This window comes from Catharus ustulatus, unplaced genomic scaffold (genome assembly GCF_009819885.2).
Source record: "Catharus ustulatus isolate bCatUst1 unplaced genomic scaffold, bCatUst1.pri.v2 scaffold_86_arrow_ctg1, whole genome shotgun sequence".
NCBI classification, from domain to species: domain Eukaryota; kingdom Metazoa; phylum Chordata; class Aves; order Passeriformes; family Turdidae; genus Catharus; species Catharus ustulatus.
The window spans coordinates 41988-55198 of NW_024879551.1; the positions used below are offsets into that span (position 1 = coordinate 41988).

Genomic DNA, 13211 nt, shown 5'->3' on the forward strand with positions numbered 1-13211 from the left:
TGGCTGCACAAGATGGACATCCAGTGTGACAACATACACATTCCTGGTATGGGACTGGGGGGATTTGGGGAATTTTTGGGGGTCTGGGGACAATCTGGGGGATCTGGGGACACCGTGGGGATGTCCCCTGACCCCCCATGTCCCCCCCATGTCCCCCCCATGTCCCCGTGTCCCCTCCCCAGGCAACCCCCTGCAGTTGTACGTGGGTGATGGGAGTCACACGGGGGTGGCTTTGGGGGGATTTTTGGTGTCTCTGTCCCCATGGGGGATTTGGGGACAATCTGGGGGATTTGGGGACAGTGTGGGGACACTGTGGGGATGTCCCCTGACCCCCCCATGTCCCTGTGTCCCCCCCAGGCAGCCCCCTGCAGTTCTATGTGGATTACGTGAACAGCGGCCACGTCACGGCCTACGGGCCCGGCCTGAGCCACGGCACCGTCAACCGGCCGGCGACCTTCACCGTCAACACCAAGGACGCTGGGGAGGGTAGGGACACCTGGGGACACCTGGGGACATTGGGGACACGCCTGGGGACAGCTGGGGACACCTGGGGACATTGGGGACACGCCTGGGGACACCTGGGGACACCTGGGACATTGGGGACACACCTGGGGACAGCTGGGACACACCTGGGACAGCTGGGACAGCTGGGACACACCTGGGACACACCTGGGGACACCTGGGGACAGCTGGGGACAGCTGGGACAGCTGGGGACACACCTGGGACATTGGGGACACGCCTGGGGACAGCTGGGACACACCTGGGGACACACCTGGGGAGACACTGGGGACGCTTGACCCTGTCCTTCCCCCAGAGCCCTGTCCCCATGTCCCTGACAATGTCCCCATGTCCCTTGTCCCCAGGGGTCTGTCCCTGTCCCTAACCCTATCCCTGACAATGTCCCCTGTCCCTAACCCTGTCCCCAATGTCCCCATGTCCCCAGGGGGTTTGTCCCTGTCCCCAGGCTGTCCCCATGTCCCTAACTCTGTCCCTGTCCCCAGGGGGTCTGTCCCTGTCCCTAACCCTGTCCCCAATGTCCCCAATGTCCCCAGGGGGTCTGTCCCTGCCCCATGTCCCTGACAATGTCCCCAATGTCCCCAATGTCCCCAGGGGGTCTGTCCCCATGTCCCTAACCCTGTCCCTGTCTCCAGGGGGTCTGTCCCTGTCCCTAACCCTGTCCCCAATGTCCCCTGTCCCCAGGGGGTCTGTCCCTGGCCGTGGAGGGCCCCTCCTGTCCCTGACAATGTCCCCAATGTCCCCATGTCCCCAGGGGGTTTGTCCCTGTCCCCAGGCTGTCCCCATGTCCCTAACTCTGTCCCTGTCCCCAGGGGGTCTGTCCCTGTCCCTGACAATGTCCCCAATGTCCCCATGTCCCCAGGGGGTCTGTCCCTGGCCGTGGAGGGCCCCTCTTGTCCCTGACAATGTCCCCAATGTCCCCAGGGGGTCTGTCCCTGTCCCTAACCCTGTCCCTAACCCTGTCCCCAATGTCCCCAGGGGGTCTGTCCCTGGCCGTGGAGGGCCCCTCCAAGGCCGAGATCAGCTGCCAGGACAACGGGGACGGCACCTGCTCCGTGTCCTACCTGCCCGTGCTGCCCGGGGACTACGGCATCGTGGTCAAGTACAACGACAAGCACATCGCAGGGAGCCCCTTCACCGCCAGGATCACTGGTAAAAAACCCCAAAAAAACCAAAAAAAATGGGGAAAAATAACAAAAAATGGGAAAAAACTGAAATCTGGGAAAAAATCCCATCAAAAACCACCGAAATCTGCCCGAAAATCTGCCCCAAAACCCCCCAAAACCCCCTGAAATCCCACTGGGGTCACAAGCACATCGCAGGGAGCCCCTTCACCGCCAGGATCACGGGTACAGAAACCTCAGAAATGGGGAAAATTAACAAAAAACTGAAAATCTGGGGAAAAATCCACAAAAAATCCCTGAAAAAATGAGAAAAATCCCCCTACAAACCCCTGAAATCACACTGGGGTCACAAGCACATCGCAGGGAGCCCCTTCACCGCCAGGATCACCGGTAAAAAACACAAAAAAAAACCAAAAAAATGGGAAAAAATAACAAAAAATGGGAAAAAACTGAAATCTGGGAAAAAATCCCATCAAAAACCACCAAAAACTGCCCTAAAACCTCCCCAAAAAACCCTGAAATCACACTGGGGTCACAAGCACATCGCAGGGAGCCCCTTCACCGCCAGGATCACCAGTAAAAAATGCCTGAATTGGGGAAAAAAACACAAAAAATGGGAAAAAACTGAAATCTGGGAAAAATCCCCATCAAAAACCACCGAAATCTGCCCAAAAAACTGCCCCAAAACCCCCTAAAAACCCCTGAAATCACACTGGGGTCAGGTACAACGACAAGCACATCACAGGGAGCCCCTTCACTGCCAGGATCACCGGTAAAAAAACCAAAAAACCCAAAAAAATGGGAAAAATGGAAACAACCCGAAAAAATCCCCATCAAAAACCACCAAAAACTGCCCCAAATCCCCCTAAAAACCCCTGAAATCACACTGGGGTCACAAGCACATGGCAGGGAGCCCCTTCACTGCCAGGATCACAGGTACAGAAACCTCAGAAATGGGGAAAAATGGGGAAAAATAACAAAAAACTGAAAATCTGGGAAAAAAACCACAAAAAATCCCCATCAAAATCCTCCAAAAACTGCCCAAAAACCCCCCCTAAAACCCCTGAAATCACACTGGGGTCACAAGCACATGGCAGGGAGCCCCTTCACCGCCAGGATCACTGGTAAAAAACACAAAAAAAACCACAAAATGGGAAAAAATAACAAAAAATTGAAAATCTGGGGAAAAACCCACAAAAAATCCACAAAAAATCCCTGAAAAAATGAGAAAAATCCCCCTAAAACCCTCTGAAATCACACTGGGGTCACCAGCACAAGCAGGGAGCCCCTTCACTGCCAGGATCACCGGTAAAAAACACACAGAAATGGGGAAAAACTGGAAAAAATCCCAAAAAAATTTTGAAAAAACCCACCAAAAAATGGGAAAAAAATCCTCAAAGAAATGAGTGCCCCCTTGAAGAGCCCAGTGACCCCTCAGTGACCCCTCAGTGACCCCTGTGTCCCCCCTGCTGTCCCCTCACTGTCCCTGTCCCTCCCCAGGTGACCCCACTGACCCCTCAGTGACCCCTGGGTGTCCCTGTGTCCCCTCACTGTCCCTTTGTCCCCTCAGGTGACCCCACTGACCCCTCACTGACCCCTCACTGTCTCCTGCCCTCCCTGCTGTCCCCTCACTGTCCCTTTGTCCCCCCAGGTGACCCCACTGACCCCTCAATGACCCCAATGACCCCTCACTGACCCCTCACTGTCCCTTTGTCCCCCCGAGGTGACCCCACTGACCCCTCAGTGACCTCTCACTGTCCCCTCACTGTCCCTGTCCCCCCAGGTGACCTCAGTGACCCCACTGACCCCTCACTGTCCCTTTGTCCCCTCAGGTGACCCCACTGACCTCTCACTCAACCCTCACTGTCCCCTGTCCCCCCTCAGTGACCCCTGGGTGTCCCTGTGTCCCCTCACTGTCCCTTTATCCCCCCCAGGTGACCCCACTGACCCCTCAGTGACCCCACTGACCCCTCAGTGACCCCTCAGTGTCCCCTGTCCCCCCAGGTGACCCCACTGACCCCTCAATGACCCCACTGACCCTTCACTGACCCCTGGGTGTCCCTGCTGACCCCTCACTGTCCCCTGTCCCCCTCAGGTGACCCCACTGACCCCTCAGTGACCCCTGTGTGTCCCTGCTGTCCCCTCACTGTCCTTGTCCCCCCTAGGTGACCCCACTGACCCCTTTGTCCCCCTCAGTGTCCCCACTGTCCCCTGACTGTCCCTTGTCCCCCCCAGGTGACCCCACTGTCCCCTTGTCCCCTCAGTGACCCCTCAGTGACCCCACTGTCCCCTGACTGTCCCTTTGTCCCCCCCAGGTGACCCCACTGTCCCCTTGTCCCCTCAGTGACCCCTCAGTGACCCCGCTGTCCCCTCACTGTCCCTGTCCCCCCAGGTGACGATTCCCTGCGCCAGTCCCACCTCAAGGTCGGCGCCTCGGCCGAGATCCCGCTGGACATCGGGGAGAGTGACCTGAGCCAGCTGAGCGCCACCGTCAGCGCCCCCTCGGGCAGGAGGGAGCCCTGCCAGCTCAAACGGCTCAGGGACGGCCACCTGGGTGAGGGGACATTGGGGACATCCCTGGGGACATGGGGACACAGAGCCCTGCCAGCTCAAACGGCTCAGAGATGGACATCTGGGTGAGGGGACATCCCTGGGGACATGGGGACATGGGGACACAGAGCCCTGCCAGCTCAAACGGCTCAGGGACGGCCACCTGGGTGAGGGGACATCATTGGGGACATGGGGACATCCCTGGGGACATGGGGACACAGAGCCCTGCCAGCTCAAACGGCTCAGGGACGGCCACCTGGGTGAGGGGACATTGGGGACATCCCTGGGGACATGGGGACACAGAGCCCTGCCAGCTCAAACGGCTCAGGGACGGCCACCTGGGTGAGGGGACATTGGGGACATCCCTGGGGACATGGGGACATCATTGGGGACATCCCTGGGGACATGGGGACATCATTGGGGACATCCCTGGGGACATGGGGACACAGAGCCCTGCCAGCTCAAACGGCTCAGGGACGGCCACCTGGGTGAGGGGACATTGGGGACATCCCTGGGGACATCCCTGGGGACATGGGGACACAGAGCCCTGCCAGCTCAAACGGCTCAGGGACGGCCACCTGGGTGAGGGGACATTGGGGACATCCCTGGGGACATGGGGACACAGAGCCCTGCCAGCTCAAACGGCTCAGGGACGGCCACCTGGGTGAGGGGACATTGGGGACATCCCTGGGGACATCCCTGGGGACATGGGGACACAGAGCCCTGCCAGCTCAAACGGCTCAGGGACGGCCACCTGGGTGAGGGGACATCATTGGGGACATGGGGACATCCCTGGGGACATGGGGACACAGAGCCCTGCCAGCTCAAACGGCTCAGGGACGGCCACCTGGGTGAGGGGACATCATTGGGGACATGGGGACATCCCTGGGGACATGGGGACACAGAGCCCTGCCAGCTCAAACGGCTCAGGGACGGCCACCTGGGTGAGGGGACATCATTGGGGACATCCCTGGGGACATCCCTGTGGACATGGGGACACAGAGCCCTGCCAGCTCAAACGGCTCAGGGACGGCCACCTGGGTGAGGGGACATTGGGGACATCATTGGGGACATGGGGACATCCCTGGGGACATGGGGACATCCCTGGGGACATCCCCGGGGACATGGGGACATCTTGTTTGTCCCTCAGAGAGTCAAGGAGAACCTGGTCCGTGTGTCCCTGTCCCTGTCCCCGTGTCCCTGTGTCCCTGTCCCTGTGTCCCTGTGTCCCCCTGTCCCTGTCCCTGCCCTTGTGTCCCTGTGTCCCTGTGTCTCTCTGTCACTGTCCCTGTGTCCCTGTGTCCCCGTGTCCCTGTCCCCAGGGTGTCCCTGTCGCTGTCCCCTGACTGTCCCTGTGTTCCCGTGTCCCTGTGTCCCTGTCCCACAGGTGTCCCTGTGTCTCTGTCCCTGTGTCTCTGTCTCTGTGTCCCTGTCCCCAGGGTGTCCCTGTCGCTGTCCCTGTCCCCAAGGTGACCCTGTCGCTGTCCCCTGACTGTCCCTGTCCCCAGGGTGTCCCTGTCTCTGTGTCCCTGTGTCCCCCTGTCCCCGTGTCCCTGTCCCTGTGTCCCTGTCACTGTGTCCCTGTGTCCCCCTGTCCCCGTGTCCCTGTCCCTGTGTCCCTGTCACTGTGTCCCCGTGTCCCTGTCCCCAGGGTGTCCCTGTCTCCATGTCCCCCTGTCCCCGTGTCCCTGTCCCTGTGTCCCTGTCACTGTGTCACTGTGTCCCTGTCCCCAAGGTGACCCTGTCCGTGTCCCCGCAGGGATCTCGTTCGTGCCCCACGAGGTGGGGGAGCACCTGGTCCATGTCACCCGGGGGGGACAGCCCCTGCCCCGCAGTCCCCTGGCTGTCACCGTGTCCCTGTGTCCCTGTGTCCTGTCCCTGTGTCCCTGTCCCCAGGGTGTCCCTGTCCCCAAGGTGACCCTGTCCGTGTCCCTGTCCCCGCAGGGATCTCGTTCGTGCCCCACGAGGTGGGGGAGCACCTGGTCCATGTCACCCGGGGGGGACAGCCCCTGCCCCGCAGTCCCCTGGCTGTCACCATCAGCCAGGCCGAGCTCGGTGACGCCTCCCGGGTGCGGCTGCGGGGACCCGGCCTGAGCGAGGGGACAACGTTCCAGCCAGCGCAGTTCATCATCGACACCCGCGAGGCTGGTGCGGGCTGGGAGCCACTGGGAGAGACTGGGACGGACTGGGAGGGACTGGGAGGGGATGGGAGGGGATTGGGAGCCACTGGGAGGGGACTGGGAGGGACTGGGAGGGACTGGGAGGGGGTTTGGGGACACTGGGAGGGACTGGGAGCGACTGGGATGGATTGGGAGGGACTGGAATGGGATTGGGAGGGGGTTTGGGGAAACTGGGAGGGACTGGGATGGATTGGAAGGGGACTGGGAGGGACTGGGAGGGGGTTTGGGGACGCTGGGAGGGACTGGGAGGGACTGGAATGGGATTGGGAGAGACTGGGAGGGGGTTTGGGGACACTGGGAGGGGACTGGGAGGGACTGGGATGGACTGGGAGGGGGTTTGGGGACACTGGGAGGGACCGGGAGCAGATTTGGGGACACTGGGAGGGACTGGGAGGGACTGGGATGGATTGGGATAGACTGGGGGGAACTGGGAGGGGATTGGGGGGACTGGGAGAGACTGGGAAAGGATTGAGGAGGGACTGGGAGGGGACTGGGGGGGCACTGGGAGGGGATTGGAAGGGACTGGGAGGGACTGGGGGGAACTGGGAGGGGATTTGGGGACACTGGGAGGGGATTGAGGAGAACTGGGAGGGACTGGGAGGGGGTTTGGGGACACTGGGAGGGACTGGGAATGGATTGGGATGGACTGGGAAGGACTGGGAGAGGATTTGGGGGCACTGAGAAGGTATTGGGATAGACTGGGATGGACTGGGGACAACTGGGATGCACTGGGGGGCACTGGGAGAGGATTGGGAGGGACTGGGAGGGACTGGGAGTGGATTTGGGGACACTGGGAGGGACAATTTTGGATATTTTCGGGGTTTTTTTGGGATATTTTAGGGGTTTTTATCCAATATGGCAGATTTTGGGATTTGGGGTTTTTTGGGGTGAATTTTTGGGATTTTTGGGGTCTGTCCTGACCCCCTGTGACCCCTCAGGGTCTGGGGTCTCCCCCTGCCCAGTGAGGGGATTTATGGGGGGATTTATGGGATTTTATGGGGTTTTCTTGGGGTATTTTAGATTTTTTATCCAATATGGAGGATTTTGGGATTTGGGGATTTTTTGGGGTGGATTTTTGGGATTTTTGGGGCGTGTCTTGACCCCCTGTGACCCCCCAGGGTACGGGGGGCTCAGCCTGTCCAGTGAGGGGATTTATGAGGGGATTTATGGGATTTTATGGGGGGATTTATGGGAGGTATTTGGGGTATTTATGGGGTTTTTATCCAGTATGGCAGATTTTGGGATTTGGGATTTTTTTGGGGTGAATTTTTGGGGCCTGCCCTGACCCCCTGTGACCCCTCAGGGTACGGGGGGCTCAGCCTGTCCATCGAGGGGCCCAGCAAGGTGGACATCACCACGGAGGAGCTGGAGGACGGCACCTGCAGGGTCTCCTACTGCCCCACCGAGCCCGGAAACTACATCATCTCCGTGAAATTCGGGGAGCAGCACGTGCCTGGTGGGCACTGCGGGCACTGGGAGGGACTGGGAGGGGAATGGGGGGGACTGGGAGGGCACTGGGAGGGACTGGGAGGGGATTGGGGGGCACTGGGAGGGACTGGGAGGGACTGGGAGGGACTGGGAGGGACTGGGAGGGGAATGGGAGGGGATTGGGTGGGGATTGGGGGGCACTGGGAGGGACTGGGAGGGGATTGGAGGGGACTGGGAGGGGATTGGAGGGGATTTGGGAGGGACTGGGAGGGGATTGGGGGGCACTGGGAGGGCACTGGGAGGGACTGGGAGAGACTGGGAGGGAACTGGGAGGTGATTTGAGGGAACTGGGAGGGACTGGGAGGGGACTGGGGGAAACTGGGAGTGAATTTGGGGGGCACTGGGAGGGACTGGGAGGGATTGGGGGTGGATTTGGAGGGACTGGGAGAGACTGGGAGGGGATTGAGAGGGACTGGGAGAGGACTGGGAGGAACTGGGGGGCACTGGGAAGGACTGGGAGGGACTGGGAGGGACTTGAGGGAAACTGGGAGTGAATTTGGGGGGCACTGGGAGGGGATTGGGAGGGACTGGGAGGGACTCGGATGGTCTGGGAAGGGATTGTGGGGTACTGGGAGTTACTGGGAGGGGACTGGGAGAGGATTGGTGGGTACTGGGAGTTACTGGGAGTTACTGGGAGGGCTCTGGGATAATTTGAGGAGGTTTTGGGGGGTCCCCACTGACCCCAAACCCCCCCAGGGAGCCCCGTGTGGGTCTGGGGCTGCCTCACCTGGGGGGGATTTTGGGTCTGGGGGCTCTGAGGGCTCTGGGACAATTTGGGGAGGCTCTGGGGGGTCCTCACTGACCCCTCCCCCCCCCAGGGAGCCCCTTCTCGGTGAAGGTGACGGGGGAGGGGAGGGTCAGGGAGAGCATCACGCGCCGGCGCCGCGCCCCCCCCGAGGCCAGCGTGGGGACCCCCTGCGACCTCAGCCTCAAAATGCCCGGTGAGACAGGGGCAGGGGTCCTGGGGGGGCTGGGGGGGGGGTCCTGGGGGGTCCTGGAGGGGATTTGGGGACCCTCAGGGGGTCCTGAAAATTGTCAGGATATCCCCGAGCATCCCTGGGGGTCTTTGGGGGGTCCTGGGGGGGTCCTGGAGGGGTCTGGGGCGGTACTGGGGGGGATTGGGGGGGTCTGGGGGGGGGTCTTGGAGGGGATTTGGGGACCCTCAGGGGGTCCTGAAAATTATCAGGAAGTCCCTGAGCATCCCTGGGGACCCTCAGAGGGTCCTGGAGGGGGTCTGGGGGGTCCAGGAGGGGATTTGGGGACCCTCAGGGGGTCCTGAAAATTGTCAGGAAGTCCCTGAGCATCCCTGGGGAGGGTTTGGGGGGTCCTGGGGAGGGTCTGGAGGGGTCTGGGGCGGTACTGGGAGGGATTGGGGGGGTCTAAGGGGGTCTTGGAGAGGATTTGGGGACCCTCAGGGGGTCCTGAGAGTTGTCAGAAAGTCCCCAAGCATCCCTGGGGGTGTTTGAGGGGGTCCTGGGGGGTCCTGGAAAGGAATTTGGGGACCCTCAGGGGGTCCTGAAAATTGTCAGGAAGTCCCTGAGCATCCCTGGGGGTGTTTGGGGGGTCCTGGGGGTCTTTAGGGCGTCCTGAAGGGGTCCTGGGGGGGTCCTGGAGGGGATTTGGGGACCCTCAGGGGGGTCCTGAAAATTGTCAGGAAGTCCCTGAGTATCCCTGGGGGTGTCTGGGGGGTCCTGGGGAGGGGATTAGGGGGCTTGGGGGGGTCCTGGGGAGGTTCTGGAGGGGACCAGGAGGGGATTTGGGGACCCTCAGGGGGTCCTGAGAGTTGTCAGGAAATCCCTGAGCATCCCTGGGGGTGTTTGGGGGGTCCTGGAGGGGTCTGGGGTGGTCCTGGGGGGATTGGGGGGGTCTGGAGGGGTCCTGGAGGGGATTTGGGGACCCTCAGGGGGTCCTGAAGGGTGTCAGGAAGTCCCTGAGCATCCCTGGGGGTCTTTGGGGGGTCCTGGGGAGGGTTTGGAGGGGTCCTGGGGGTGTCCTGGGGGGTCCAGGAGGGGATTTGGGGACCCTCAGGGGGTCCTAAAAGTCTGAAAATCTCATTTTTTCCCCAGTTTCTCTGTTGTTCCCCCCAGAACTGTCCATCTCCGAGCTCTCAGCTCAGTCACTGCTCCCTCATGGAACATTTTACCCATTTTTACCCCAAATAACCCAATTTTTTACCCTAAATAACCCATTTTTACCCCAATTTCTCCCCAGAACTCTCCATCTCCGAGGTCTCAGCCCAGCTCATGGAACATCTCTCCTGTCTTTCACCCCAATAACCAATTTTTTACCCAATTTTCTCCCCCAATAACCCATTTTTACCCATTTTCTCTGGTTTTTACCCCATTTCTCCCCAGAACTCTCCATCTCGGAGGTCTCAGCCCAAGTGACCGGTCCCTCATGGAACATTTTACCCCATTTTTACCCAATTTCCCTCTTTTTCCCCCCAGAACTCTCCATCTCCGAGGTCTCAGCCCAGGTGACCGGTCCCTCATGGAACATTTTACCCATTTTTACTCATTTTTACCCCATTTTCTCCCCCAATAACCCATTTTTACCCCAATAACCTGTTTTTTACCCCATTTTCTCCCCAGAGCTGTCCATCTCAGAAGTCTCAGCCCAAGTGACCAGTCCCTCACGGAACGTTTTACCCATTTTTAACCCAATTTTCTCCCCCATTAACCCCATTATTACCCCATTTTTACCCATTTTTACCCCATTTTCCCCCCAGAACTCTCCATCTCCAAGTCTCAGCCCAAGTGACCGGTCCCTCATGGAACATTTTACCCATTTCTACCCCGTTTTCTCCCCCAATAACACATTTTTACCCAATTTTCTCCCTCAATAACCCCATTTTTAACCCAATTTCCCTGTTTTTTACCCCATTTTCCCCCCAGAGCTGTCCATCTCGGAGGTCTCAGCCCAGGTAACCGGTCCCTCATGGAACATTTTACCCATTTCTACCCCATTTTCTCCCCCAATAACCCATTTTTTACCCCATTTTCTCCCCCAATAACCCATTTTTACCCCATTTTTACCCATTTTTACCCCCTTTTCCCCCCAGAACTCTCCATCTCGGAGGTCTCAGCGCAGGTGACCGGTCCCTCATGGAACATTTTACCCATTTTTACCCAATTTTCTCTCCCAATAACCCATTTTAACCCCATTTTCTCCCTCAATAACCCCATTTTTACCCAAATAACCCATTTTTACCCCATTTTCTCCCCAGAACTGTCCATCTCCGAGGTCTCAGCGCAGGTGACCGGTCCCTCATGGAACATTTTACCCATTTTTACCCCCAATAACCCCATTTTTACCCAAATAACCCATTTTTTACCCCATTTTCCCCCCAGAGCTGTCCATCTCGGAGGTCTCAGCGCAGGTGACCGGTCCCTCGGGCCAGCCCGTGGCCGCGCAGGTGCTGCCGGGCGCGGGGGGCGCGGTGGGCGTTCGTTTCGTGCCGCAGGAGACCGGAGCTCACCGGGTCAGCGTCAAGGACCGCGGGCAGCACGTGCCGGGGAGCCCCTTCCAGTTCACCGTGGGACCCCTGGGCGAGGGGGGAGCCCACAAGGTGCGGGCGGGGGGCCCGGGGCTGGAGAGAGCCGAGGCCGGGACCCCCGGTGAGTGAAAATGGGGAAAAAAAACTAAAAATGGGGGAAAAAAATAAAATATGGGGGGGGAAATAACAAAATATGGGTCTGGGGGCCCGGGGCTGGAGAGAGCCGAGGCTGGGACACCTGGTGAGTGAAAATGGGGAAAAAAAACCAAAATATGGGTCTGGGAGAGCTGAAATGGGTCTGGGGGCCCAGGGCTGGAGAGAGCCGAGGCCGGGACCCCTGGTGAGTGAAAATGGGGGAAAAAGGGAAAAAATGGGGGGAAAAACCCAAATATGGGGAAAAAACCAAAAAATGGGGAAAAAAACCAAAAAAAGGGGCTGGAGAGAGCCGAGGCCGGGACCCCTGGTGAGTGAGAGACAGAAAATGAGGGAAAAAAATCAAAATATGGGGGAGAAAAAACAAAAAAATGGGGGAAAAAATAAAAAAAATGGGGCTGGGGGCCCGGGGCTGGAGAGAACCGAGGCCGGGACCCCTGGTGAGTGACAGAAATGGGGAAAAAAACCTAAAAATGGGGGGAAAAAACCAAAATATGGGTCTGGGGGCCCGGGGCTGGAGAGAGCCGAGGCCGGGACACCTGGTGAGTGAAAATGGGGGAAAAAAACCTAAAAATGGGACTGGGAGAGCTGAAATGGGTCTGGGGGCTGGAGAGAGCCGAGGCCGGGACACCTGGTGAGTGAAAATGGGGAAAAAAAACCTAAAAATGGGGGAGAAATAGCAAAAAATGGGGGAAAAAAACCTAAAAATGGGGGAAAAAATTAAAAAAAATGGGTCTGGGGGCCCAGGGCTGGAGAGAGCCAAGGCTGGGACACCTGGTGAGTGAGAGAAATGGGGGAAAAAATCCAAAAAATGGGGCTGGGAGAGCTGAAATGGGTCTGGGGGCCCGGGGCTGGAGAGAGCCGAGGCTGGGACACCTGGTGAGTGAAAATGGGGAAAAAAAACTAAAAATGGGGAAAAAAATCCAAAATATGGGTCTGGGGGCTCGGGGCTGGAGAGAGCCGAGGCCGGGACCCCTGGTGAGTGAAATGGAGAAAAAAAACCTAAAAATGGGGGAATAAAACTCAAAAATGGAGGGGAAAAATCAAAAAAAATGGGTCTGGGGGCTCGGGGCTGGAGAGAGCCGAGGCCGGGACCCCTGGTGAGTGACAGAAATGGGAATGGGAACTGAAAAAATGGGGGAAAAAATCCAAAATATGGGTCTGGGGGCTCGGGGCTGGAGAGAGCCGAGGCTGGGACACCTGGTGAGTGAAAATGGGAAAAAAAAACCAAAAAATGGGGAAAAAACCCACAAAAAATGGGGCAAAAAAAACCAAAATGGGTTTGGGGGCCTGGGGCTGGAGAGAACCGAGGCTGGGACCCTCGGTGAGTGAAAATGGGGGAAAAAAACCCAAAATATGGGGGAGAAATAGCAAAAAATGGGGGAAAAGACCCAAAAATGGAGGATAAAAACCCAAAAATGGGGCTGGGAGAACAGAAATGGGGTTGGGGACCCCCGGTGAGTGAGAGCCAAAAATGGGGGAAAAATCCCAAAAACCAAAAAGTGGGAACTGCAAAAACGAGGTCTCTATGTCTGTGTAAGGTTTGGGGATTTTTGGTTGGTTTTTAGGGCAGTTTTTGGGATATTTTGGATTGGTTTATAGGATTTTTTAGGATTTCTGACCCCATTTCCCCATTCCCAGCCGAGTTCAGCATCTGGACGCGCGAGGCCGGCGCTGGGGGTCTGTGCGTGCTGGGATTTTGG

General features: G+C 58.4%; 1 protein-coding gene across 1 annotated transcript in view; it reads left to right on the forward strand.

Moving 5' to 3' along the window:
* Nucleotides 1-13211, forward strand: part of LOC117011543 (filamin-A-like) — a gene marked incomplete at its 5' end in the record, with an annotated part of 73047 nt that overhangs the window by 39628 nt on the left and 20208 nt on the right. The window contains 7 exons of the mRNA XM_033086969.1: nt 358-486; nt 1496-1669; nt 4034-4195; nt 6136-6339; nt 7675-7827; nt 8678-8800; nt 11210-11476. Of these exons, the coding sequence (XP_032942860.1) occupies nt 358-486; nt 1496-1669; nt 4034-4195; nt 6136-6339; nt 7675-7827; nt 8678-8800; nt 11210-11476 (1212 nt within the window). The remainder of the gene's footprint in view (nt 1-357; nt 487-1495; nt 1670-4033; nt 4196-6135; nt 6340-7674; nt 7828-8677; nt 8801-11209; nt 11477-13211) is intronic.